The 27,174-nt window shown below is 38.6% G+C and overlaps 1 protein-coding gene across 9 annotated transcripts in view; it reads left to right on the top strand.

Annotated features, from left to right (window-relative positions):
- Positions 1 to 27,174, top strand: part of ULK2 (unc-51 like autophagy activating kinase 2) — a 101,503-nt gene that overhangs the window by 56,531 nt on the left and 17,798 nt on the right. For all 9 annotated transcript variants that reach the window (XR_013535619.1, XR_013535620.1, XM_078373187.1 and 6 more), the window contains 7 exons: positions 4,376 to 4,436; positions 13,034 to 13,171; positions 16,542 to 16,687; positions 19,002 to 19,082; positions 20,740 to 21,026; positions 21,712 to 21,899; positions 22,281 to 22,384. Coding sequence is in view for 7 of the 9 variants with exons in the window: in XM_078373187.1 (XP_078229313.1) it covers positions 4,376 to 4,436; positions 13,034 to 13,171; positions 16,542 to 16,687; positions 19,002 to 19,082; positions 20,740 to 21,026; positions 21,712 to 21,899; positions 22,281 to 22,384 (1,005 nt within the window). In the remaining 2 variants the exon portion in view is untranslated. The remainder of the gene's footprint in view (positions 1 to 4,375; positions 4,437 to 13,033; positions 13,172 to 16,541; positions 16,688 to 19,001; positions 19,083 to 20,739; positions 21,027 to 21,711; positions 21,900 to 22,280; positions 22,385 to 27,174) is intronic.

Genomic DNA, 27,174 nt, shown 5'->3' with positions numbered 1-27,174 from the left:
ATTGACTGTATAGTATGACTTATTTAGGGACAGGTAGGTTCTTTACAGTATTAAGTCAAGCATGAATGTGTATTTCTCTACTTAGGTTTCTTTATACTTTCTACATAAAGAGCATTCACATCTTTTGTTTTATTCTGGTTACCTTGTTTCTTTTATGTTGTGATGTCAATGTTTCAGAACTGCTCCTGTCAAGATCGTTGTGCTGCCAAATCCTGGGGGCCAGTTCTCAGTCCTCATTGTCCTGATATATCCACATTTGTTACAGTTGATCATGCCCTTTTTTTGATGATTAAAAATGTGTTTCTGTGAAATATGTCATACATACAAGATGTTTAAAACAGCTATCAGTTTAAGAGCAATATATAACAAATACCGGAGTGCCTTCCTGATTTTTATCATTTTGGTCTGATTTTTCATCTTTTGCCTTTTTGCTCTAATTTAACTTCATTAATGTTTCTTCTCACCCTTGTACAGTTTTTCTTTTATGCTTTCGTGTTTTAAATTTTCAGAAGTTTTTTTTCTCTTTGAATATTGTTTTTATTTCAACATGCAGTATATTGTTGTATGCTTCCTGAGGATGGAGAATTTGACAGTTGTTTGAGAGCTCTGTACATGGGATCATCTCATTGACAGTAAGCCTCTTTGATGAATGGTATGGTGGGGGCAATTCTTTGGACTATTTTCTTTTTGGAGGGCTACTCAGATCCCCCAGAGACTCATCCAATCTTTTGCCTAAAGAGTATAAACCTGATACTATCTGGAGTAGCAAAATGGGGGAAGAATTCTGGAGTTCTCAATAGTCAGTGTAAAATTTCATTTAATAACTCTTTTCCACTAATCTTTTATCAGAGTACCCTTGCTTTTAATTTTTCCTGGTGTTCTGCAGTCCAGAGACCCTCTGTTTTACTCTGTCTCAAGTATGAATATCCAGTTTTTTGCTATAGTGGGACATAGGCATTGCCTATCTGTATAAGGTTGGAGAAAGGATGTAAAATTCTAACCACTTCTTTTAAAAAGAATTCTATGTAAAAAATACATTGTATTTTGAGAAATAGAAATGGTCCTTGGCTTACAATTTTTTGACTTTGTGATGGTGCGAAAATGATATGCATTCAGTAGAAACCATCCCTCAAATTTTGAATTTTGATCTTTTTCTGTATTAGCAATATCCAGTACAGAACTCTCTTGGGATGCTGGGTGGCAGCAGCAAGCTGCAGCCATGATCACCAGGGTAAACAGACGAGGCTAGACTCTACAGTCAATTCCATGAGATATTCAACATTTATTTCTAAAATAGGCTTTGTGTTCCCAATTGTAGGCCACTGTAAGTGTTCTGAGCATGTTTAAGGTAGCTGGGCTTAGTCATCATGATTGGTAGGTGAGGTGTATTAAATGCATTTTTACTTAAAACAGTATCAACCTACAATGGGTTTATTCAGAAGTGACACCATCTTAGGTTGAGGGGCATCTGTACGTAGTAAAATGGTTACTATAGTGAAATAAATTAACATATTCATCAACTCACATAGTTACCCACCTCTCCCTCCATGAGCAGCTATAATCTATTCAATTATTAAATAGGGACACTACGATTAACTCTTTTAACTGCTTCTAAATAGACTTTCAGTCAATCCTGCTTTTAATCCTACCTTCAGTGCCACTCTGAAAGGTATCTGGTACTGCTGATTGCTCAGCCTTTTGGAGTTCTGTGATGTAAATGGGTTTACTTCTGGGCTAAGGTTCTATCTTCTTGGGTCAACTAAGTCGAATACAATTCATCCATCAACTTTATACCTTCCAGCAAATTTTGGTGGCTGTGGACTTTTCTGTTTTTTTTTTTTTTTTTTCTTTTTTTAGACAGAGTCTTGCTTACTGCACCCTCTGCCTCCCAGGTTCCAATGATTCTCCTGCCTCAGCTTCCCAAGTAGCTTGGACTACAGGCATGTGCCACCACGTCCAGCTAATTATTTTTGTATTTTTAGTGTAGACAGGGTTGCACCATGTTGGCCAGGATGGTCTTGATCTCTTGACCTCATGATCCACCCACTTCAGCTCCCAAAGTGCTAGGATTACAGGTATGAGCCACTGCACCCAGCCCGACTTTTCTGTTCTTCTTGTACTTGTGAGTTTAGGTTCTTCTCTTTCCTGTCCTTCCCGTTGCCCCTATAGTTTCAAAATTACAATATGGTATCAAAAGAACTCTATGACTATTACTTAAAATATGGCTATTTATGGGTCCTATCTGACTTAAATTTTTTTTAAATGTGGTCATTGAAAGCCATTTAACATCTTTTTGTGAATCTTTTTTGTCCTTAGGATAATCCCATTGGGTATATGCAATCAAATTATTGAGTTTCAAAGTTACTTGAGGCTGGGTCAGTTGGTCATGCTTGTAATCTCAGAACTTTGGGAGGCTGAGGTGGGCAGATCACTTGAGGTCAGGAGTTCAAGAACAGCTGCCAGCATGGGGAAACCCCGTCTCTATTAAGTATACAAAATTTAGCTGGGTGTGGTGGCACATGCCTGTAATCCCACCTACTCCAGAGGCTGAGAATTGCTTGAACCTTGGAGGTGGAGGTTGCAGCTAGCCGAGATCATGTGCTGCACTTCAGCCTGGGCAACACAATGAGACTCTGTGTCAAAAATATGTAGATTTTTAAAAAAAAGTTGCTTGAAATAATTTCCCTCTGGTGATTAAGCTGTCAGGTTGATACATGGTTGGTTAGATTCCTTTACTTTTGATTTCTAGGGATTTTATTTTCTTTTGATTTAATTTTGCTTTAAAATTATGTATGATTTTAAACTCAAAGCTATGAAAGAAAGTACACTTAGTGAAATCTAGCTGCTATTTCTGCCTCCTCTCCCTGTTTTCCCAATTCCCCTATTTGCAACTATTCATTGTCTTTAAATAGAAATGAACTTATCCCTCCCTCTGCTACTCTTTGTTCCCTGACCCTGGTTTGTTTTCCTTCATAATGTTTGTTGCTACCTGGCATTATTGTGTTGTTTTACTACTTGAATATATACGCTTTGTGAGACCAGGGGCCTGAGATGTACCAAATCAATGCATTTCTTAATTCCTATGTAGGGCCAGAGGGATATTTGTGATTTCTTTCCTGATTCCCGGCTCCCCGCTCCTTTTTTTTCTGAAATCGAGTCTCACTCTGTTGCCCAGTGTGGAGAGCAATGACGTGATCTCAGCTCACTGCAATCTCTGCTTCCCAGCTTCAAGCGATACTCCCACCTCAGTCTCCTGAGTAGCTGGGATTACACGTGTGTACCACCATGCCCAGGTAATTTTTGTATTTTTAGTAGAGACAGGGTTTCACTTATGTTGGCCAGGCTGCTTTTGAACTCCTGAGCTCAAGTGATCTGCCCCCGCCCCCCGGCCTCTCAAAGTATTGGGATTATAGGCGTGAGCCACCGTGCCCGGCTTCTTTTTCCCTTTTTGAGAATAAGTTAGAAGCATAGTTTAGTTTTAAAGGCTTATATTTTTTGTTCAACACTGCTATTTGCCATCAACACATATTATACCTTCACAGCTATTTAAAATCACAAAGGGCAATGTGATAAAATGGTTGTAACTGACAGTGAATGAGGTGCTCCTGAGTTCTGAGCTGCACTCTACTCCTATATGCAGATGATGTAGAGGTTGATGAGGATGGCCCGTGTCATGTGTTACTAAATTCAAGAGGCCCCAGCTTCAGTGACATCTTTTTTTTTGAGAACGGAGTCTTGCTATGTTGCCCAGGCAGGTCTGAAACTCCTGGGCACAAGCTATTCTCCCGCCTCTGCCTCCCTAAATGATGAGATTCCAGGCGTGAGCCACCACACCTGGCCTTCCATGACATTTTGTTCAACAACTCATGCAAGACCTGAGAGAGTGTGATGCAGGAGGATGGGTTAATCTGACATTTTATTCAACTAGACTTTGTTATATGGTCAGTTCTTCTATTATATTATATATATGTTCTATGCAGAATTTTGCTATAAAGTTATGTGCAAAATGGTATTAAGGGCACAACTCTCACCTTTGTCATTGACACAGAAAAAGGAACCTGATAAAAACAGCTCAGTTTTTGCATGTTTAGTGGTGAAGAAATATGTAAACAGTGCAATAAATATTGCATTTTATTTTGAAGAAGACCTCAAATTTGCTTATAGAAATGGGCATCCAAAGAGTTGCAGCCTATGTATTCAGCTAGGTGTAGCTTTCTGTGGTCATCTATTATTTCTTATAGATGAAATCATAACATAAGCAGATGGTCATTTTGCATTACGCTGAAATTATTTCCTAATAATCATACTGGAACAAATTTGTGTTTTTTTAAGCAGATAGTATAACAGGAACTGATTGTACTTTTCTCTCCTTTAGATGACATGCCAACGGGAACTGCTGGTAGACGTGCTTCAAACGAGTTTTTGGTGTGTGGAGGGTATGTATATTTACATATTTCTTATTGAAATATTTGTTATATTTTATTTTTGTGAGGAAGGTTATAGAACTTAGTGTTCTTGATTGAAGATTTATTTTGTTTTACAGTCCATTATTTCTTTTCTTGAAATTTTATTTAGTTATTTTTTTCTTTGAGACAGAGTCTTGCTTTGTGGCCCAGGCTGGAGTGCATTGGTGCTCACTTGGCTCTCTGCAACCTCCACCTCCTGGGTTCCAGTGATTCTCCCGTCTCAGCCTTCTGAGGAGCTGGGATTATAGGCATGTGCCGTGACACTCAGCTAATTTTTATATTTTTAGTAGAGACAGAGTTTCACCATGTTGGCCAGGCTGGTCTTGAACTCTTGACCTCAGGTGATCTGCTCGCCTTGGCCTCCCAAAGTGCTAGGATTACAGCTGTGAGGCACCATGCCCAGTCTGAAATTTTAATTGTGATATAAAACACATAAAATCTACTATTTCAGCCATTTTTATGTTTATAGCTCAGGTGGTCTGCCTGTCTTGGCCTCCCAAAGTACTGGGATTATAGGCATAAGCCATCGTGCCCGGCCACAAGAGTTGTTTCTTTGTTCTCTATTACATTCCATTGGTCTGTATGTCTGTCTTCTGCCAGTACTATAACATATTGTTTTGATTGCTGTAGCAAAATATGTTTTTAAATCAGGAAATGTGAGACCTCCAACTTTGTCCTTCTTTTTCAAGGCTGTTTAGACTGTTCAGAGTCTCTTGAAATTCCATATAAATTTAAGGGTGAGTTTTTCTTTTTCTCCAAAAACATGCCATCGGGTTTTGATAGGGGTTGCATTGAACCTGTAGGTTCCTTTGGGTAGTATTGATATCTTAACAACATAAAGTTTTTCAATCCATGAACATGGGATATCTTTACATTTATTTGTGTCTTCATCTTCTTTAATTAGTTTTTTATATTTTTTTCAGTATACAGATCTTTCATCTCCTTGAGAAGTTTATATTTTATTCTCTTTTTTTTAAGATAGGGTCTTGCTCTGCTGCCCAGGCTGGCGTAATCATAGCTTACTGCAGCCTTGAGCTCCTGGACTCAAGCAATCCTCCCACTCCAGCCTTGCCAGTAAATTAGCCTCAAGTGCACCATGCCCAGCATTTTTTTTTTCTTTGGTAGTAGAGACAGTTCCTGCTATGCTGCCTAGGCTGGTCTTGAACTCCTAGGCTCAAGCCCTCCTTGCCTTCGGCTTCCCAAATTGCTGAGATTACATGCATGAGCCCCTGCATCTGGCCCTGATACTTTATTCTTTTTGATGCTGTTGTAAATGTGATTGTTTTCTTAATTTCCTTATAGGAGATAAACAGTTGTTCATTGTTAGGGTATAGAAACACAGCTGATTTCCTATGTGTCAATTTTGTATCCTGCAGCTTTGCTGAATTTGTCAAGTAGTTTTAGTTTTTGTATGCATGTATGGAATCTTTAGAGTTTTCTACTTATAAGACCATGTCATCTGTGAACAGAGAGAATTTTACTTCTTCCTTCCCAAATTGGATGCCTTTTCTTTCTTTCTTGTATAATTGCTCTGGCAAGGACTTCCAGTACTGTGTTGAATAAAAGTGCCAGTTGCGGTGACTCATGCCTGTAATCCCAGCACTTTGGGAGGCTGAGGTGGGCAAGATCATTTGAGGCCAGGAGTTTGAGACCAACCTGGCAAACATGGCAAAACCCTATCTCTACTAAAAATACAGAAAATTAGCCGGGCATGGTGGTGCATGCCTGTAGTCCCAGCTACTCAGGAGGCTGAGGTGGAGAATTGCTTGAACCAGGGAGGCAGAGATTGCAGTGAGCCAAGATTGCACCACTGTACTTCCAGCTTGGGCAAGACCCTGTCTCAAATAAACAGGCAAGCAGGCAGACAGACAGATAAATCACAACTGCTATTAAGTTGTTTGGCCTGAACTAATTAACAAACAGAACTGCTAGTTATTTCTTTCTATTAAGCCTAGTCACTAAAGAAATGGCTGAACACAGCCAGGAGTAGTGGCTCACACCTGTAATCCCAGCACTTTGGGAGGCTGAGACAGGCAGACTGCCTGAGTGCAGGAGTTCAAGACCAGCCTAGGCAACACAGCAAAACCCTGCCTCTACTAAATAAACAACAAATTAGACAGGCATAGTGATACGCATCTATAACCTTAGCTGCTCGGGAGGCTGAGGCATGAAAATCGCTTGAGCCTGGGAGGTGGTAGTGAGCCAAGATCATGCCCCTTCACTCCAGCCTGGGTGATAGAGTGAGACCGTGTCTCAAAAAAAAAAAAAAAAAATTACTGAACACTCAAAGAACTTCTAGCTTAATCTGTTTTACTGGTAAACTAACACAACACAGTTCCAAAATTCCTAGTTCAAATTTGGATTTTGTAAATGGCATTTTGTTTAAAAAGCACTACTAAGCAATGCTTTTCTGAAATAGTAGACTACATTTGTGTCTAGTACTGCTAGAGCACTGTGGCTAAAAACTTCAGGTCTTAAGACTTTCAAAGATTTTAGTTAAAATTATATAACATATATATATATGTTCCCCAATGAATGCTACAAGTAAAATTCTTAGGCTGGGAGAAGTGGCTCATGCCTGTAATCCCAGCACTTTGGAAGGCTGTGGCCGGCAGATCAGTTGAGACCAGGAGTTTGAGACCAGCCTGGCCAACATGGTGAAACCCTGTCTCTACTAAAAGAAATATAAAAATTAGCTGGGCATGGTGGTACACATCTATAATCCCAGCAACTCAGGAGGCTGAGGCAGGAGAATTGCTTGAACCCAGGAGGCAGAGGTTGCAGTGATCCGAGTTTGTGCCACTGTACTCCACCCTGAGTGACAGACCGAGACTCTGTCTAAAAAAAAAAAAAATTCCATATCTTGAATTATATTTTCCTAATATTGTAAGATTGGAACTAGGTCTTTCAAGAAAATTTCTGAACTCTAAATATAATTAACTCATTTCAGTACAACAGAATATTTCAAAGTTATTTCAGTAAAAGTGAGGTTCTAAGGAAAGAAGTAAATATATCACTATTAAAATTACAGAGATTCTCATATGAGATATAGCCATTGTGATATGGAGATACAAAATCTTCATGATTTCATGAGAAGTAAGTCTTTCAGTTGCATCAACCATTTTAATCTTGCACCCAGCATAACTTTTTTTTTTGGAGACAGAGTCTGGCTCTGATGCCAGGTGCCAGGCTGGAGTGCAGTGGTGGGATCTCGGCTCACTGCAGCCTCCGCCTCCGCCTCCTGGGTTCAAGCAATTCTCCTGTCTCAGCCTCCAAATAGCTGGGATACAGGCGCACACCACCATGCCCAGCTAATTTTGTATTTTTTAGTAGAGATGGGGTTTCACCATGTTGGCCAGGATGGTCTTGATCTCTTGACCTCATGATCTGCCTGCCTCGGCCTCCCAAAGTGCTGGGATTACAGGCATGAGCCACTGTGCCTGGCCACACAGCATAACTTTTAACATTTTTTTTATATTCCTGTTTTCATTGCACTTAATATCTTGTGGTAGAATGCATTATTTTTTTCAAAATACTCACTACCTCTCCCTGGACCCATTTCTACACTCTATATGGTGTACTCTCCTCTCTGCCACAAACCCCTGGGAAGCAAGTTGGAAGAGCAGCTTCCATGTGGGACATGCCATTCTCAAAGCAGTTGGTAAGAGAGTGATGTCAGAAAAGAAGCTTTCAGGGCCTTACATAGTTCTGCTTTCACTCTTGTTTCCTCTCCTTTGAGAATGGCATGTCCCAGATGGAGCTGCTCTTTCAACCCAAAAACAATGAAAGATGAACACATGTGAAGCACAGTCACAGGTGATCCACAGCCAATAGTAACAGGAGTAAGAACAATACCCTTTATGTAAGCTACTGAAGTTTTGGGGTTGTTACTACAGCATTAACTTAGCAAAAGCTGAATAATACTATCTCTTTGTAGATATCTTTGGTACCAAGACCAAAAAGCAAAAATAAAAACACTAGAGAAAGCCTGTGCTCATATGTCTCCTAAGTTTTCCTTCCTTACTTCGCCACTGAAGCCTGGAACATTCAAAACCTCAGCTTACCTTTCTAACTTTTCCTAATTGAGTGAAAAACTTTTTTCGAAAACTAAAACATATGTCATTAATGCCACTTATATCAAAAATACTATGCTGCTTATGGACTGTATACACACACATATCTACATGTGTGTATATATTTGGTTTCAATTGACTTTATGATAGTTTCTCTTAAAAACTGTTAAAAGACAAAGTATTAAGATTTAACAGAGTTGAGAGATAAGTACACAGGCAATCATATCATTCTTCATATTTTACTTTTCTTCATACTTTGTTTAAAATATCTCATGTTAAAGCTAGGTGTAGTGGCACGAGCCTGTAGTCCCAGCTACTCAGGAGGCTAGGGCAGGAGGATTGCTTAAGCCCAGGAGTTCAGTGTTGTAGTGTGCTATTACTGTGTCTGTGAATAGCCACTGCACTTCAGCTTAGGCAACACGGCAAGACTGTCTTTCATGCATGCATTCATTCATAAATAAGTGAAAAGATTTATAAGAGAATCCTGTGAACAATGGTGTACCAGTAAACTGGACAACTAAATTGGCCAATTCAGAATAAATAAATCCCTAGAAACACACACCTATCTAGATTGAATCATAAAGAAACAGAAAATCTGAAGAGACCTATAACTAGAAAGGAGACTGCATCAATAATAATCCAAACCTCCCAACAAAGCAGAGCCCAGGACCACTGTATGATTGGTGGATTCTATCAAACATTTAAAGAATTAATACCAATCCTTCTCAAGCTCTTCCAAAAAACTGAAGAGAAGAAAACGTTTCCAAACTTATTTTATGAAGCCAGCATTACTCTGATACCAAAGCCAGGCAAAGACAAAGAAAACTACAAGCTAATATCCCTGATAAACAGAGAGGCAAAAATCCTCAACAAAATACTGGTAAATAAAATTCAACACTACATTAAATGGGTCATCCTTCATGACTAAGGAGGATTTATCCCTGGTATACAAGGATGGCTCAACAAATGAAAATCACTCAGTGTGATATGATACACCACATTAACAAAACTCATACAATCATCTGACTTACTGCAGAAAAGGCATTTGCTAAAATATAACACCCTTTATGATAGAAATAACAAACTAAAGATAGAAGAAAACTACCTGGACATAATAAAGTCATATATGAAAAGGCCACAGCTGTCATCATATTCAATGGTAAATGACTGAAAGCCTTTCCTCTAAGATCAGGAATCCACTTTTGGCACATCGTGTGTGTGTGTGTGTGTGTGTGTGTGTGTGTGTGTGTGTACTGCAACCTCTGCCTCCCAGGTTTAAGTGATTCTCCTGCCTCAGCTTCCCAAGTAGCTGGTATTACAGGTGTGAGCCACTGCACCCAGCCTGGCCTACATCTTAATATTAGTTTTAGTGTATTATAGTAGTAATAGTTTTCCAAGTGTCTGTGTGTTTCTTTAAACAAGTTTTTTTGAGATGGAATCTTGCTCTGTTGTCCAGGTTGGAGTGCAGTGGCCCAATCTCAGCGTAATACAGCCTCTGCATCCCAGGTTCAAGTGATTTTCCTGCCTCAGCCTCCTGAGTAGCTGGGATCATATGCGCACATTACCGCACCCGACTGATTTTTGTGTTTTTAGTATAGACAGGGTTTCACCATGTTGGCCAGGCTGGTCTCAAACTCCTGACCTTGTGATCTGCCTGCCTCAGCCTCCCAAACCTTAAACAATTTGATGTACTCTAAGGCACCCCTTGAGTAGCAGTGGTACCTTGGGGTTCGTCAGTGCACAGTTTGGGAACCATGGGGATAAGCAAATCTTGTTCAAACTTGTTTGTTTTCTTTCTTTGAGGATAAGGGAATTCAAATATCTGTTACTTGTGCACCCAGGCAAAAAGTAGGCACAGGGGTGGGATTTATGATATCAGAATTCTGAAGACAGGTTGTTGCCAGGCATTGATGGAGGCCAGCTGCATACACAGCCAGGTGCATCGGAGTCAGCCATCTGAGTAGATTTCTACCTTTCTCATTGCTTCCCTTTACAGGCAGTAACCCCTTTCTTACTGAAACCTTGCAAGCTGTGTGCCTGTGTGCTAGACTAGGCCTTTCTCTGTTGCTGCTTTGGCCTCTGGGTAATTAGCAGGTTGTTTCCACCTGGCTCCCTATCACTTACACAGCCCCATGAGCATGAGCTCACAGTTATGTCTTAGCATTAGTCTGCCAGATTGAGTTTCACAGGAGCTCTTATAAGCATAGATCCTTTCTTCTTCTCTCCCTCTGTCCCTTGGCATTGCTTCCAGCTGAACTCTTGCTTTCCTGATTACTTTTTAACCTTTCAGGATTTATTCATGGAGTCTTCTAAAACAAAGAGGCAACCGAGGATCTCCTGGTGTAAAGATTGTGAATTTGAAGAAGTTGTCATGCTATCACCTAGTCTTCATTTGTCCTTTTGCATTTGTTCCTTCCTCTCAGCATTTACAGGAGTAGATAGAATAACATTGTGATTGACTGTGTGGCTAGGCTGCCTCATCTTCCACATATTTCGTATGGGTCAAAGATGATCGTCCACACAGAACGTTGTGAATTGTAGGTCCTAGTGGAGGTGAGGAAAGATGTGCTGGAGACTCAGGACATACATAGACTTTCCCTCTTTTTACCTTGGGCTCAGGGAGTTGAGTGATGGTTAAATATTGGTGTTAATAATATAAGTTGTACAGGAAAATTACTTCGTTGTCTTAGCTAGCTGAAGATCTGGAATTTGTCCAGGGAAGACTTTAAGACTCTGAGCAAGTCTACTTGCAGGGCCTATCCAGAGACTGAGATAACATTTACAGAACACAGTCCATGGCTGTTCATGTCCTCATGCTGGTAGAGGGAGGAACCAGAGGTGTTAATGAAGCCAGCGGAGATTACGTAATCTGAGAGAGGTGTTTAGAATTATGAGGTTGCTAAGTTTACTTCTTTGGATACCTATATTTAGCTTCTTCCCTTTGGAGATTAACCAGTACAGGAAAAGTTTTAGAACTTGGCAATGTGTATGTTTAAAAAAATTCCCTGATGTACTTCATCGGGGAATGAATGCTTCAGCAACTCTGTTTACTTGCTGAATTGAAACTAAAGAAAAATGGCATTTATTCGTTCACATTCTGATATTTGATGGCTGTGTTGGTTATTCTGTTGTCAAGGAATTTGGGTTGTCAGACTTGTGAGTGCACTTGCTTCCAGGCACCAGTGCTGATTAGTGAACTACTGTTAAGCTATCACAGCATTTTGAGTGGTAGAGGGTTTGTTTTTGTTTTTTGGGGTTTTGTTTGTTTGTTTTTAGGATGTAGATGAACTGAAGAATCAGATGTATAGATACTAAAAACCTAAGTTATTGTATTTAAAGATACTAAATGGAAATACCTACATAAAAATGTATAGGGAGAACTCATAGCAGCACACTAAATGGTGTATCATGAGGAATTACACTTGGCTATAAACCACAGGATCCTAACTGTAGTGTGGTTAAAAGGGTTTTCTGGCATGAAGAAAAGTCATGATAAACAGTGATTCCTTGGTTTCTGTGGCTTAAGGAAGTTAGGTGTCTTCAGTTCTTTTCGCCATTTCTTTGTGGTTCAAAGGTATTTTCTGAAGCTCCAGCAAGCATACTCACATTTTGAGCAAGAAGAATGAATAGAAGACTTCTTTCTGCTTATATCTCACTGACCAAGAAAGATATATGGCTTTCCTTGGCCATAAGGGAGTCTGGGTTGTGCCACAATTAACTGGGCATATTATTACCACTAAATAAAATTTAAGCTCTTTTTTAGTAAGACATAGACTGAATGGATATTTGGAAAGCAGCTAACATCTCCACTACAGAAGTATTTTATATTTCTTTTTACTTTGAAATAAGTCATCTCTCTTAGGGCCCAGTGTTACCTCTGATGGGTTTTAGGATATTTTGTAAATTGAATTGAAAGTGATTTAAGGATATTCTATTTCTGAATTTATGAAAGTGAGGAAAGAGGCTATTAAAGAAACCAAATACTACAAAATGTGGACATCAGATCAGTCACATGCTTTGAGAGTTTGTACAATGTGTTCTCCCTCTTCATAAAGTCAGAGCTCTTTGGGATTGCTTACAGCATTCATGACTTTTGTAAACATTCCAGTCATCTTTGCTGTTGAACTTCCTGTTCTTTTACTCAGCATATTTTCCTGAATATTTTTTCTTTCACATAGTAATGAATAGCAGAATGTGAGTAGATGAAACAGTTTTGCTGACCTGTGGACTTTTCCTGTTGTTGTAAAGAGCTTTTTTCCAGGTTATTGTAATTCTTAGTCCTCAATATGCATATGAGTGCCAGGAGTTTTTTAGATAATAAATGTGATTTTTTTTGGCTTTATATATATTTTTAACAAGATCATTTCTTATTAAGGTAGTAGAGTGATCATTTGGCTCTTTCTAGAATTTTCTCTAAATATAACTAATGGGTCAAATGAAACAAAAACAGTCCTACCACTGTTTCTTTCCTTTTTCAATAAATTATGATTGCAGGCAGTGTCAGCCTACTGTGTCACCTCACAGCGAAACAGCACCAATTCCAGTTCCTACTCAAATAAGGAATTATCAACGCATAGAGCAGAATCTTACATCTACTGCCAGCTCAGGCACAAATGTACATGGTTCTCCAAGGTAAGTTAGTAGCTCCTTTCTTTCTTAATTCTTTTTCTTCTCTTTAAAAAAAAAATGTAACCCCAGCACTTTGGGAGTCTAAAGCGGGTGGATCATAAGGTTAGGAGTTCGAGACCATCCTGGCTAACAGTGAAACCCCATCTCTACTAAAAATACAAAAAAATTAACCAGGCATGGTAGCATGTACCTGTAGTCCCAGCTACTTGGAAGGCTGAGGCAGGAGAATTGCTTGAATCTAGAAGGTGGAGGTTGCAGTGTGCTGAGATTGTGCCATTGCACTCCAGCCTGGGTGACAGAGCAAGAAAAATTATTATAATAAAAAAAATATTCTTACTGGAAAATCTGTTACTTTCCATGGCATACTTAGCCTCTTACATGTGTGTATAATGGAAATGCACAAAAATGAATAATAAGAAAGTTTTATAGTTGGTCAATTTAAGTGATATTTAAGCTTAGCTTGGTTATATATATATATATGTATATATCTTATATGTTAAGTATATATGTGGATAGATATATGTATACTGAAGTAATTACTTTTAAGAACTGAAGAAGCACTTAAATGAAATCTCACCAGTTCTAGCAGATTATTGACATATTGTTTACTTTTTCCTCATCCTGAGACCTTACTAAGATCATATTAAAGGAATAACAAAGGTACACGTCCTGGCTGGGTGTGGTAGCTCACGCCTGTAATCCCAGCACTTTGGGAGGCCAGGGCAGATGGATCACAAGGTCAAGAGATTGAGACCATCCTGGCCAACCTGATGAAACCCTGTGTCTACTAAAAATCTGAAAATTAGCTGGGTGTGGTGGCACATACCTGTAGTCCCAGCTATTCGGGAGGCTGAGGCAGGAAAATTCCTTATACCCGGGAGGCGGAGGTTGCAGTGAGCTGAGATCTCAAAAAAAAAAAAAAAAAAGTACAAGTCCACAAAGACAAGTGACATAAGAATAGATTCTTCTTCTTTTTTTTTTTTCCTTTTTTTCTGTGCTTTAGAGATGGGGTCTGGCTACATTGACCAAGCTGTTCTTGAACTCCTGGCCTCAAGTGATCCATCTCAGCCTTCCAAAGTACTGGGATTACAGACGTGAGCCACCACGCCTGGCCAAACATAGCTTATTCTTATTCTATTCAGTGAGAGAGAGAGTTCAGTTAATTTGTGAAAAGCAGAAGAGGATGGAAGAATGGTACTTAATTTAGCATGACAGAAGTAAGTGTGCATATAATCAGGGATTCTGACAAAATGAGAATCACTGAGCCCCGCAGTACCTTCAGAAAGACCTAAGTCTCAGAGAACACACTAGAGTAGAGGGAGAAAATAGCATTTTGACTTCTGGTAACTAACTCTACATATATGTATAGTCATAGATATACTCCACATACACAGGCCTTTCCTGTGAATGAATGAATGAAATTGCATTTACACAGAGTTATTAACTGTTAAACTACCAAAGGATGAAAAATAAGCCAAGTGCCCACCAGTAATGAACTAATTTATTATGATGATCTATCTCTGATAATGGAATACTACACATCTTCCATTCCACAGAGAGTAAAAGAGCTCTCTCTGTACTAAGGTAGAAAGATTTCCAAGTTATATTATAAAATGAAAAAAGTAAAGTGATTAACAGTATATTATGTAGTGGTTCTTAAAATACAGTCTGTGGATCATTTCAGAGGGTCCATGAGGTCTAAACTATTTTCATAATAAAAATTAGGACACTATTTGCTTTTTTCATTGCATTGATATATAACTGGTAGTACAAAAAGCAAAGATGGACAAAGCTATTGGTACCTTTGCTTGAATCAGGGTGGTGGTACTCAAATTGTGCTATTAGTCTTTGTGTTTTTCTCCACCACACACTTGCGGTACAAAGGAATGTCCTTAATGAGACAGTAAAAATTATTATTTTTCCTTGAAAATCTCAATCCTTGAATGGGATATAAGTATAAACCACTTTTGCTGCATATTAGAGTAGTTATCTTAGGAAAAGTACTTGTATGACTGTTCTAGTTGCAAGTTGAACTAGCTGCTTTGTCATAGACTACTCTTTTTACTTTAAGAAATGGCTGACAAACTGGTTATTGGGTATCAAGCAGCCATTTTGTCAAAAATCGTAAGTCTTTCCACTTTGAAGAAAACAAGTGGTGATAAATGTCAATGATAAAATGAGATTTTAAGCAAAAATTATAATGTTGGAAAAATTCAGTGGTGAATACAAGTTTGACAGCTTCTATTATACCTTGACAGGTGCTTCTTTTAAAATTGAGGGTGATCCTCAGGTAGGGTATGTCTGACAGGAGAAAAAAAAATTGAGGGTGATGTTTTGATATGACTGTGACTTTTTGATATTGTTTAATGTATCAGCATTGGAATATCTGCATAATTCAGTGAAGCAGTGTTTTCCAAATTACTAAGTAGTTTAAAAAAATCATGTACAGGTAAAAGTTTTATTCAAAGTGCAAGATTCTTTGCAAAAGAATGGAGTCTGACATAATGGAGAATGAGTTCACTGATCTGGTTTCAGATCCACATTGCAACCAACCTTTTAGAAATGACCACTTGCTGCGTTTTGGTGTAGTATCAAAGAAGTGTGTCACAGTTAACCTGAAAAGGCTACCAAAATATTCCTTCCTTTCACAGTTACACATCTGTGGAAGGCTGGATCCTCTTCATATACTTCACTCAAAATAACATATCTTACAACAAATTGAATGCAGAAGCAATTATGAGAACCCAAATGTTTTCTGCGAGCCATTAGATATTTATAAATATGTAAAATAATGCCTTACTTCTCACTAATTTATTTTGTTTTGGAAAATATGCTTATTTTTCATAATCTTATATTATGTGGAATAAGCTTATTAATGAGTTAATAATTCTTAAAATTTCTCAGCTTAATTTTGAATACAGTAAATATCAATAGATATAAGTTACATAAACCAAGCTCTCTGGGATTTTCAGTAATTTTTAAGTGTATAAAGGGGACCTAAGACCAAAAAGATCCAAAATGAGTGGTATGTAATATATCACCTTTGGTGTTAAAACCTGGTGAGAATAAGAGTATATATTTAGTTTGTTTTGTTTATGCATTAAGGAACTCTGGGAGGATACACTAGAAACTAAGAATCATGGTAACATTTTGAATAGAATTGGGGAAGTGTTGGGAAATAGGCAGATAGAATAGAAAAATGGGAGGGATACCTTACTCTGTCTAATTTTATGCATCTTATAATTGTTCCATGTGACTGTATTACATATTTTTTGAAAACTACTCCATGGTATATTATTAGGAAGTTTCAGAAAATGCATGACTAAAGAGAGAGTTCTAGAACCTTTCATAAAAGAAACAATTTACTTTTCAGATCTGCAGTGGTACGAAGGTCCAACACCAGCCCCATGGGCTTCCTCAGGCTGGGATCATGCTCCCCGGTGCCAGCAGACGCAGCACAGACAGTTGGACGAAGACTCTCCACTGGATCTTCTAGGCCTTACTCACCTTCCCCTTTGGGTCAGGAGAGTTTAGAAACAGTTTTCAGCCTTTTTTTCACTGTAATAAATCTGACATGAGACATTCTCTTTAGGAACTTTGATTCATGATGGCAGTGATTCTGAGCTGGTTAAAGACTACCCTGTCCCTCCATTTTTACCCCAATCTCAGCTCCCTCTTTTATTTTAGTCTTTTTCTTTCTTTATTTGAGACAAAGTCTCATTTTTGTCGCTTAGACTGGAGTGCAGGGGCATGATCTCGGCTTGCTGCAGCCTCTGCCTCCCAGGTTCAAAGGATCTTTCCATCTCAGCCTCCCAAGTAGCTGGAACTATAGGTGCATGCCACCACACCCAGCTAATTTTTTAAATTTTTATGGAGACAAAGTTTCACTATTGCTTAGGCTGGGCTTGAGCTCCTGGGCTCAAGCAATCCACTTGCCTTGGCCTTCCAAAGTGCTGGGATTATAGGTATGAGCCACTGTGCCCAGCCCCAATTTCTTTTTGAGAGTCTGTATAAATCTGTTAGGATCTTTACTGGAAATACAGTAATATAGATGTACCTTATGTATAAAAAACATCTCCTTTGAAATTGGGCTGTAAACGCAAAGTCAGAAATCCTTGGCTAAAGTGTAACATGCCTTTTCTACTTAACACTCATACTTGTAAGGATTACTGTACAGCAGCTCTGGGTCACAATTACCAGAAACCTTGTAGTCCTGGGAGGCATGTGGTGGCAGCTTCATTACAGATCTTCTCACTTCCCCGGTACTCTAATAAGGAGAATGCCGATACAAACAAAACACCAGCAACAACAAAAACGCTACCTGAAGGAAAAACAAACCACGTACCATATCTTCAGTGAAACCAAGAGACAAAAATAAAAGCTCAAACTCCAGAAATACATGTAAGAGAGCCAAAGCCACTGAGACTGCAGCAACTGTGTGAGAGGTAGCATTGAGGTGGTAGGAAAGAACAGGTGGTGTAGACAGGGCCTGGGGGTGGCAGATCTCAAAACTGCAAAAAAATAACTTACAAGAGAGGGCCCCACCTTCAGTCAGCGCTGCTGAAGTAAGACTAAGATGGAATAGGAAGTAATCTCCAGAGACAGAAAGAGAAGGGCTTTCCTCAGGACCCCTATTTAAAACAATACAAAACACACAATGATAGTGTTAAAAAAAGAAAAAAGTTTAAATTGCCACATTACTTGTTGTTACAATTTCAGAGCTTTTTTTAGATGAAAAATCTTTGAATAAAATTTTGGCCCTTTCTCACCGCTGCAGCGGTGAGGTACTTCAAGGTCTCTGAAGACAAAGTCCAAATCTCATCCTTGCACACAAGGATAAAGCCCTTCTTAAGAATCTGATCTCTGCCACTGCCTGATCCCTTGGAATGAGTCCTCTTGATACAGACATCTGCTTAAACTCCTTGAAGGCTGGGCATGGTGGCTCATGCCTGTAATCCCAGCACTTTGGGAGGCCAAGGCGGGTGGATCCATGAGGTCAGGAGTTTGAGACCAGCCTGGCCAAGATGGTGAAACCCCGTCTCTTTTTAAAAATAAAAATTAAAAATTAAAAAATTAAACTCCCTGAAGCCTTCCTCAACTCTCTCTCTCTGTTAGTTTTGGTTCTCAAGAGAAATGGATCCATAGAACATATTAGATATGCAAGAGAGTAACTTGGGGAAACTCCTGTGAAGGATGAAGGGGAGGAGCAGGAGGAAGTGGGGAGGGGCCTCAGACAAAGACATAGGTCCAACACCTGGAAAAGGAGGGCAGGAAAGAGGAAGAACTGGCCAGGAAGAGTCTCAGACTGTGGTGTCGTTTTAAGAAGGTTTCAGCCAGACTGAAGGAGTAGTGCCAAGCACTGGGTTGTCTTAGAAGAATTCCCTGACCTGCGTCAACAAGCCTGAATGAGTGCCCCACCATATGCAGCCCTGATGGAAGCCTAGTCTTGGCACCAGTGTGGTAGATCCAGAGGGACTACAGCTGGGGTTGTCAGTTAGCTGTGCCCTGCAGCTCCACAAGCCTGGACACTTTGTGCAAACTCTGTATTTGTCTGTCTTGTGGCCATACCTCTTAGGAGCATTTATTTGTTTATGTGGCTTCCCCCGCCCCCGCATTGTTCTTGTTTCAAGGCAGATTATATGATACTTTTTATATTAGTGTGCGGCACCCAGCAGATTGGTCATCCAGTAAATCTTAGTTGAACTAAAACCTTTGCTACTTAAAATTTTCTAACCAGTAATTTGTGCAATTTGTGCATGTGTTACCTGTTGTTATCTTTTATTGGTTTTGAATCATTTTTTCTTCCTTTCTCTCTCTTTCTTTTTCTTTTCAGTTGGTACCATTCCTGAGCAATTCAGTCAGTGCTGCTGTGGGCATCCTCAGGGCCATGACTCCAGGAGTAGAAACTCCTCAGGTAGGAGAATGTATTTGGTATATTAATAATTCGAACTGTATTATAAAATGGATTTGAGTTGTATTTTTCTAGCCTTTTCAAAGAACAGAATTGATATGAAATATCTCTTCTGCTATCCTGATTTTTAGAATCTTGGTCTAATGTGGTTTAACATGTGATATAGCTCATCTAATACTTCCTTTTGGATATGAGATTCCTTAATGAAAGTAAGTCTTAGGAATTAAATAACTTAGCTAAGTTTTCACATAGATAGTGAAAATTATTTATCTATGAAATGAAATTTCATTACTTTCATACTGTTTATTAATATCATTTTGGTAAGAGCCATGAGTCAGCATCGGATAAAATAATATAAATTTTAAAAAACTATACAATATATATATGCCTGAAAAGATATGTGTAAGTCACGATTTTATAAGTCAAATTCTATTGTATGGATATTTGAGGAGTTGGTGAGTTAAAGGACTCCTGTGTTACTTAGAAGAGCACTCTTTAATGAAGCTTAAATAATTTTCTTCAGACCATAAGATTTTAACACAAATTTATTTTTACAAAGGGCAGGCCAGGCGTGGTGGCTCACGCCTATAATCCCAGCACTTTGGGAGGCTGAGGCGGGTGGATCACGAGGTCAAGAGATCGAGACCATCCTGGTCAACATGATGAAACCCCGTCTCTACTAAAAATACAAAAATTAGCTGGGCATGGTGGCGCACGCCTGTAATCCCAGCTACTCGGGAGGCTGAGGCAGGAGAATTGCCTGAACCCAGGAGGCGGAGGTTGCGGTGAGCCGAGATAGCGCCATTGCACTCCAGCCTGGGTAACAAGAGCGAAACTCCGTCTCAAAAAAAAAACAAAGGGCAGAAAAATTAAATATCAGGTTTGGAATGAGATGAAGCCAGTAGTGGTCAATAGCAAAGCTTCTATTGGTTTCTGTTTTTAGAAGAATGATGGTTAGGTCACTAAGAATATTTACATGTCTTTAATATTAATCTAATAACTGTAATTCAAGGATATCTGTGAGCAAGTGTTGTCTTTGTGAGAATATGGATGCTTTAGGTTTTGAGTGTGTAATTTAGCAGACAAAGTACAGAGAATCCACATGCTTGTTATTTTTACACAAAGTAAAATCTAGGAAAGGTCTATTATCTTATGATCTTCTTTCCTATACATTATATACATTTGTTTATATTTTTTTGTATAAGAAGTTATTTTAGATTAGTTTGAAGTTTCTTTTAGTTGCTATGTGAGAAAAGAGAATAATTACATTGATTTACCGAAGTATGTATTATTCATATAGAGTAAAAATCATTCTGTTCAATGGAGGTTTTTGTTGTATTCATTAATTTCATTAATGATATCGTTTTCTTTGGTGCTAACCAGACCTTGTATTAATCTGAGTTATTTGATAGCTACTGATTAAAAACAGATAATAACCCGATAATCATTAAATTCTGTCTCCTGAGAATATGAATGATGGACTTGTTTTGCAAAGGATGACAGAAAAATAGTCTCTTGCCAAGTAAATAACTTCTAGAATATCTTATGAAAAATAAGATATTTATCAGAATTCTCATTTTAAAAATTGTCTTCTTAATTTTTAAGTTTTTGTACTGCACTTCTTCACTTTGGGTTAATGTTACATTTGTTTTCTTGTTAGGTTCTCCAGTGCCACAAGCTCAGTCACCACACTCCCTCTTATTGGGTGCTAGACTGCAGAGTGCCCCCACCCTCACTGACATCTATCAGAACAAGCAGAAGCTCAGAAAACAGCACTCTGACCCCGTGTGCCCTTCCCATGCTGGGGCTGGATACAGCTACTCACCTCAGCCCAGTCGGCCTGGCAGCCTTGGAACTTCTCCCACCAAGCACATGGGGTCCTCTCCACGGAATTCTGACTGGTTCTTTAAAACTCCTTTGCCAACAATCATTGGTTCTCCTACTAAGGTGTGTTTATTAAACCCTTTTGTAGGTCAGGAATTGGTATAGTGTTTATGGTAAGGATTCATGATAAGAATAGCTATAATTTATTTTATTTTATCTTAATTTTTGAGACAGAGTCTTGTTCTGTCCTCCAGGCTGGAGAGCAGTGGCACAATCTCAGCTCACTATAAACTTCCATCTCTCAGGTTCAAATGATTCTGGTACCTCAGCCTCCTTAATAGCTGAGATTACAGGTATGTGCCACCATGCCCTGCTAATTTTTTTTGTATTTTTAGTAGAGACAGAATTTCACCATGTTGGCCAGGCTGATCTTGAACTCCTGGCCTTGAGTGATCCACCTGCCTCAGCCTTCCAAAATGCTGGGATTATAGGCATGAGCCATCACGCCCGCCCAGGAATAGCTGTAATTTAATGAGCACTTCCCTGGCATACTTATGTGTGCCAAAGCATACTTGCAGAATGCTTTTTGTGTATGATCCCATTTGATCCTGAAAAAAGGAAATTGAGGCTTAGAGAGTTTAAATGAACTGTATAAGGTCATACAAGCTGTAAGTAGAGCTGCCAGTGTTTGAATCCAGGTTTGACTGACTCCAGAGTCTATGCTCCTGACTACCGGGTCACACAAGCCTGCCAGTACGGAATAGCTCATGCATCGTATTAACTAGCTTACGTATATATGTCTCTTTAGACCACAGCTCCTTTCAAAATCCCTAAAACACAAGCATCTTCCAACCTGTTAGCCCTGGTTACTCATCATGGGCCTGCAGAAGAACAATCCAAAGATGGGAATGAACCACGGGAATGTGCCCATTGCCTTTTAGTGCAAGGAAGTGAGAGGCAGCGGGCCGAGCAGCAGAGCAAGGCAGTGTTTGGCAGGTAAAATACTGTTTCCATTCTAGCCTTAAACATGAAAAGTGTAATAGTAAAACAAATATGTAAGACTGCATTAGAGTAATGGCTGAGTCGTGCCATATCGTTATTAATATATATTGTATACATTTAGAATCTCGGAAAACCACAGATGCTCCCTGTAATTGTGTAATACTTAGTTCTTCCTGAACTTCTTGAAGATTCTATTTCTGTCCTTTATTTTTATTATTGAAGTTTAATCTCTATTCTGAATTGTTTGCTATCTATTTATTGTTTCCTCATTCTCTGACTTCCTAGTAACCCTTCTAGTTTTAAAAAGTATTCCAGCTGAGGAACAAAAAAAAAAGTGTACTTTTCCTTTATTAAAAACATAACCATTCTTTTTAGATCTGTCAGTACTGGAAAGTTATCAGATCAACAAGGAAAGACTCCTGGAGGTGGACACCAGGGCAGCACGGACAGTTTAAATACAGAACGACCAATGGATATAGGTAAGAAAAATGTTTCTTTTTAGGCAGGTAATTTGCTAGCATATGCATTAGTTTCTTACTGCTGTTGTAACAAATCACCACATGCTTGGTAGCATAAAACAACACAAATGTATTATTTTACAGTTCTGGATGTCATCTCTATCCTATCAACTTCCTTCTCAGTAGCCCATTCAAAGCAGGGGCTTATTCAGTGTCTGGATGAGCAGCAGCCTATGAGTTGTTAATAGAAGGACTTCTGACCAAGATTTTTTTTATCAGTAGGATAATACTGGGAAAAATTAGCCGAAACCTACATGTACTCCTGTGCATTTACTTTATAGTAACTGGATTTTATAAAGACCCATAAGTCACTGAGACCCCTGAACCTTTCACAGTTGTTTCAGAGACTATATGTTCATAACCACCCATGCTAGATTTCTTGAACTGTGTGTCAAAAAACAAAATGCAGATTCTGGACTCTAATTCCATATTCTAGACTTGCTTGCTTAAATTTTCTGGGGGTTGTTTTTAGGAATCACTATGTGTAATATGCTCCCAGATGATTACTGTGGACACTCAAATTTGAGAATCACTGTTGTAATCTTCGTTGTTTTTTTTTCTGTGATTTTTTAATTCTCCCCATGAGCATCCAAAGGATGAAATATCTGAGCCAGCGTCATGGTTTCTAATCCAAAGAGAATACTATAGGATTTAATATTTCACTGTACTCTCTTCTTCCCTGCATAGTTTCTAAAGATAAGTCTGATGTAATTCTTACCTTTGCTCTCTATAGCCGAGGTATGTTTTTTTTTATTTGGCTTCTTTCAAGATTTTCTCTTTTTCTTTAATTCTCTGAAGTTTGAATATGATATGCTTAGGTGTAGATTTTTTTCATATTCATTCTGCGTATTTTCTGTTTCCTAGGTCCATGGTTTGGTTCTGTCATTAATTTTGGAAGTTTTTCAGTCATTATTACTTCGAATATTTCTTCTGTTTCTTTCTCTCATTCTCCTGGTATGCCCATTAAGTATATGTTCCACTCTTACAGTTGGCCCATTGTTCTTAAGAGTCTCCTATTCTACCAACTGAGCTAGCCAGGCACCGGCTCCATTGTTCTTAGATAGTCTGTTCTTTTTTTTTTCTTCTTTTCATTCTTCTTTGTGTTTGCTTTTTAGTTCAGGAAGTTTCAGGAAGATGTTGATGTATCTTCAGTCTCACTGATTCTTTCTTGGCAAAGTCCAGTCTACTGATGAGCCCATCAAAGGCATTCTTCATTTCTGTTACTGTGATTTTGAGTTTTAGCATTTGTTTTTGGCTCTTTCTGAGTTTTCATGTTTCTGTCTGTATTACCTATCTGTTCTTGCACGTTGTCCACTTTTTCCATTTGAGCCCTTAGTATATTAATCATCATTATTTTACATTTCCAGTGTCATATTAAATAATTCCAGTATCTCTGCCATATGTAGGTCTGGTTCTGATGTTTGACTTGCTCTCTCTTTTCAAACTGTATTTTTGTCTTTTAGCATGCCTTTTAATTCAGGCTGAATATAATGTATTTTGTTTAAGAACTGAGTTAAATAGGCCTTTATTATGAAGGTTTTTTTTTTTTTTTTTGTTGTTGTTGTTTTAATCTGGCCGTGAGTTAAGCTTTATTTAGTGTTTGCTGTAGCTGTAGGTATCAGAGGCTAAAATTTTCTCTGGTATCCTTGTTTTGGTTTCTCCTGTTGTTTTTGTGTTTCCCTGTGCACTCCTTAAATTGCATTTGGATCTTGCCTAACTGTATTTTCTTCCAATAGTTTCATAATTCTAATTTTATAAGTGTAAGACGTGGCTCTTACTCTTACGTCTGTGGTACAGTTTGATTTAATTCATGTGGATGATGTGGTGAAGGGATCCAGCTTTATTCTTTTGGATGGGCTATTCAGTGGTCCCAGCACCATTAAAGACTATACTTTACCTGTTGCGTTGTTTTGCTAGCCTTGTCAAATATTGGTTGACCATCGATATGGTTAGGTTTTGTGTCTCCACCCAAATCTCATCTTGAATTGTAATTTCCATAATTTCCATGTGTCAAGGGAGAGACCAGGTGGAGGGAATTGAATCATGGGTGCAGTTTCCCCTGTGGTGTTCTCGTGATAGTGAGTTCTCACGAGAGATGATGGTTTTAAAAGGGGCGCTTCCCCACTTTGCTTAGCACTTCTCCTTCCTGCTTCCTTGACAAGAAAGTGCTTTGCTTCTGCTTTGCCTTCTGCCATAATTGTAAGTTTCCTGAGGCCTCCCCAGCCATGCTTAACTGTGAGTCAAACTTCTTTCCTTTATAAATTTCCCAGTCTTGAGCAGTTATTTGTAGCAATATGAAAACGGACTAATACAACCATAAATATGTTTATTTCTGGACTCTTAACTATTTCATTGATCTATACATCAGTTTATGCTGGTATGCCTTGATTATTATAGCTTTGCCTTAAGTTTTGAAATCAGGAAATATGAGTTTTTCTTTTCTGTTCCTTTTCAAGATTGTTTTGGTTATTATGGGTGCCTTGAATTTCCATATGAATTTTAGCATTATCTTATCAGTTTCTGTAGAGAGACTGGCTGGGGTTTTTTTTGAGATTGCATTAAATCTGTAGATGAATTTAGTGAGTACTGAAATCTGTCTTAGCCCATTTTGTGCTGCTATAACAGAACATCTGAGACTATGTAATTTATAATGAACAGAAATTTACTTTTTACCATTCTGGAGGCTGCAAGTCCAAGATCAAGGCCCTTGATCTGGTGAGGGTCTTCTTGCTGCATTATCACATAGTGGAAGGCAGAAGGGCAGGAGAGGGCTTGCCCTTTAACCTCAAGCCCTTTCATAACGGCATTAATCCATTCATGAGGGCTTTTGGGTCTTGTTTCCTCCTTTCTTAGTTTGTCTGGCAAAGGTTTGTCAATTTTATTTATCTTTTCAATAAACCAAGCTTTCATTTCCTTGATCTTTTATATTTTTGGTTTCAGTTTTGTTTATTTGTTCTCTGATCTTTATTATTTCTTTTTTTCCAGTAATTTTATGCCTGGTTTGCTCTTGCTTTTCTAGTTCGTTAAGATTCATTGTTAGGTTACTTAAAGATTTCTTCTTTTTTGATGTATAGGCACTTACAGCTATAAATTTCCCTCTTAGTGCTGCTTTCATTGTAATCCCACAGGTTTTGGTATGTTGTGTTTCCATTATCATTTGCCTCAAGAAATTTTTCTATTTCCTTCTTAATTTCTTCATTGACTCACTGGTCATTCAGGAGCATATTGTTTAATTTTCATATATTTGTATAGTTTCCAAAATGCCTCGTTATTAATTTCTAGTTTTATTTCATGGTGGTCAGAGAAGCCTTGATATTATTTCAATTTTTTTATTTCTTTTTTTTTTTGGAAACTGTGTTGATTTCTATTTTTTTGAAACAGGCATTGCTGGAGTGCAGTGGCATGATCATAGTGCACTGCAATCTCCACCTCTCAGGTTCAAGTGATTCTTGTGCCTCAGCCTCCCTTGTAGCTGGGATTACAGGTCTGTACCACCAGGCTTGGCTAATTTTTGTATTTTTTTTTTCTTTTTAGATGGAGTTTATCTCTGTTGCCTAGGCTGGAGTACAGTTGTGCAATCTTTGGCTCACTGCAACCTCCTCCTCTTGGGTTCAAGTGATTCTCCTTCCTCAGCCTCTCAAGTAGCTAGGACCACAGGCATGCGTCACCACACCTGGCTAGTTTTTGTATTTTTAGTAGAGATGGGGTTTCACCATGTTGACCAGGCTGGTCTGGAACTCCTGACCTCATGTGATTCGCCCGCCTCGGACTCCCAAAGTGCTGGGATTACAGGCGTGAGCCACTGCACCCACCTAATTTTTGTAATTTTAGTAGAGACAGGGTTTTGCCATGTTGGCCAGGCTGGTATTGAACTCCTGGCCTCAAGTGATCTGCCTGCCTCGGCCTCCCAAAGTGCTACGACTACAGGCATGAGCCACTATACCCAGCCATTGTTGTTGTTTTTGATGGTTTATGACTTTTTTGTGACCTAAAATATGGTCTATCCTTGAGAATGATCTATATGCTGAGAAGAATGTATATTCTGCAGCCACTGGGTGAAATTTTCTCTAAATATAAATTAGGTTTTATAGTGCAGATTAAGCCTGATGTTTCTTTGTTGATTTTCTGTCTGGATGATCTGTCCAAGGGTAAAAGTGAGTCATTGAAGTTTCCTGCTGTTATTGCATTTGGGTGTATCTCTGTCTTTAGCTCTAATAATATTTGCTTTTTATATCTGTGTGCTCCAGTGTTGGGTACATATATATCTATAGTCATCATATCCTCCTGCTGAATTGACCCCTTTATCATTATATAATGACTTCTGTCTCTTTTTATGATTTTTGTCTTGAAATCTATTTTATCTGATGTAAGCATAGCTATTCCTGCTCTTTTTTAGTTTCCATTGCATGGAATATCTTAAAATCACTTTATTATCAGTCTGTGTGTTTCTCTATAGATGAAGTGTGTTTCTTATAGGCATCAAATAGGTAGGGCTTGTTTTTTTAATCCATTCAACTGCTCAAGGTCTTTTTAACTCTCTATTGAAGAGTTTAGTTTGTTTATATTCAGTGTTTTTATTGATAAGTAAGTACTTAATCCTGCCCTTGTGCTATTTGTTTTCTGGTCTTTTCCTTCTTTCCTCCCACCCTCCCTCCTCCTTGCTTTTAGTGAAGGTAATTTTCTCTGGTGGCATAATTGATTTTTTTGCTCTTTATTTTTTGTGTATCTCGTGTATGTTTTTTTATTTGAGG

This window comes from Callithrix jacchus, chromosome 5, assembly GCF_049354715.1.
Source record: "Callithrix jacchus isolate 240 chromosome 5, calJac240_pri, whole genome shotgun sequence".
Lineage (NCBI taxonomy): Eukaryota > Metazoa > Chordata > Mammalia > Primates > Cebidae > Callithrix > Callithrix jacchus.
Note: the sequence above shows the minus strand (reverse complement) of the source record. Positions and strands in the feature narration are given on the sequence as shown.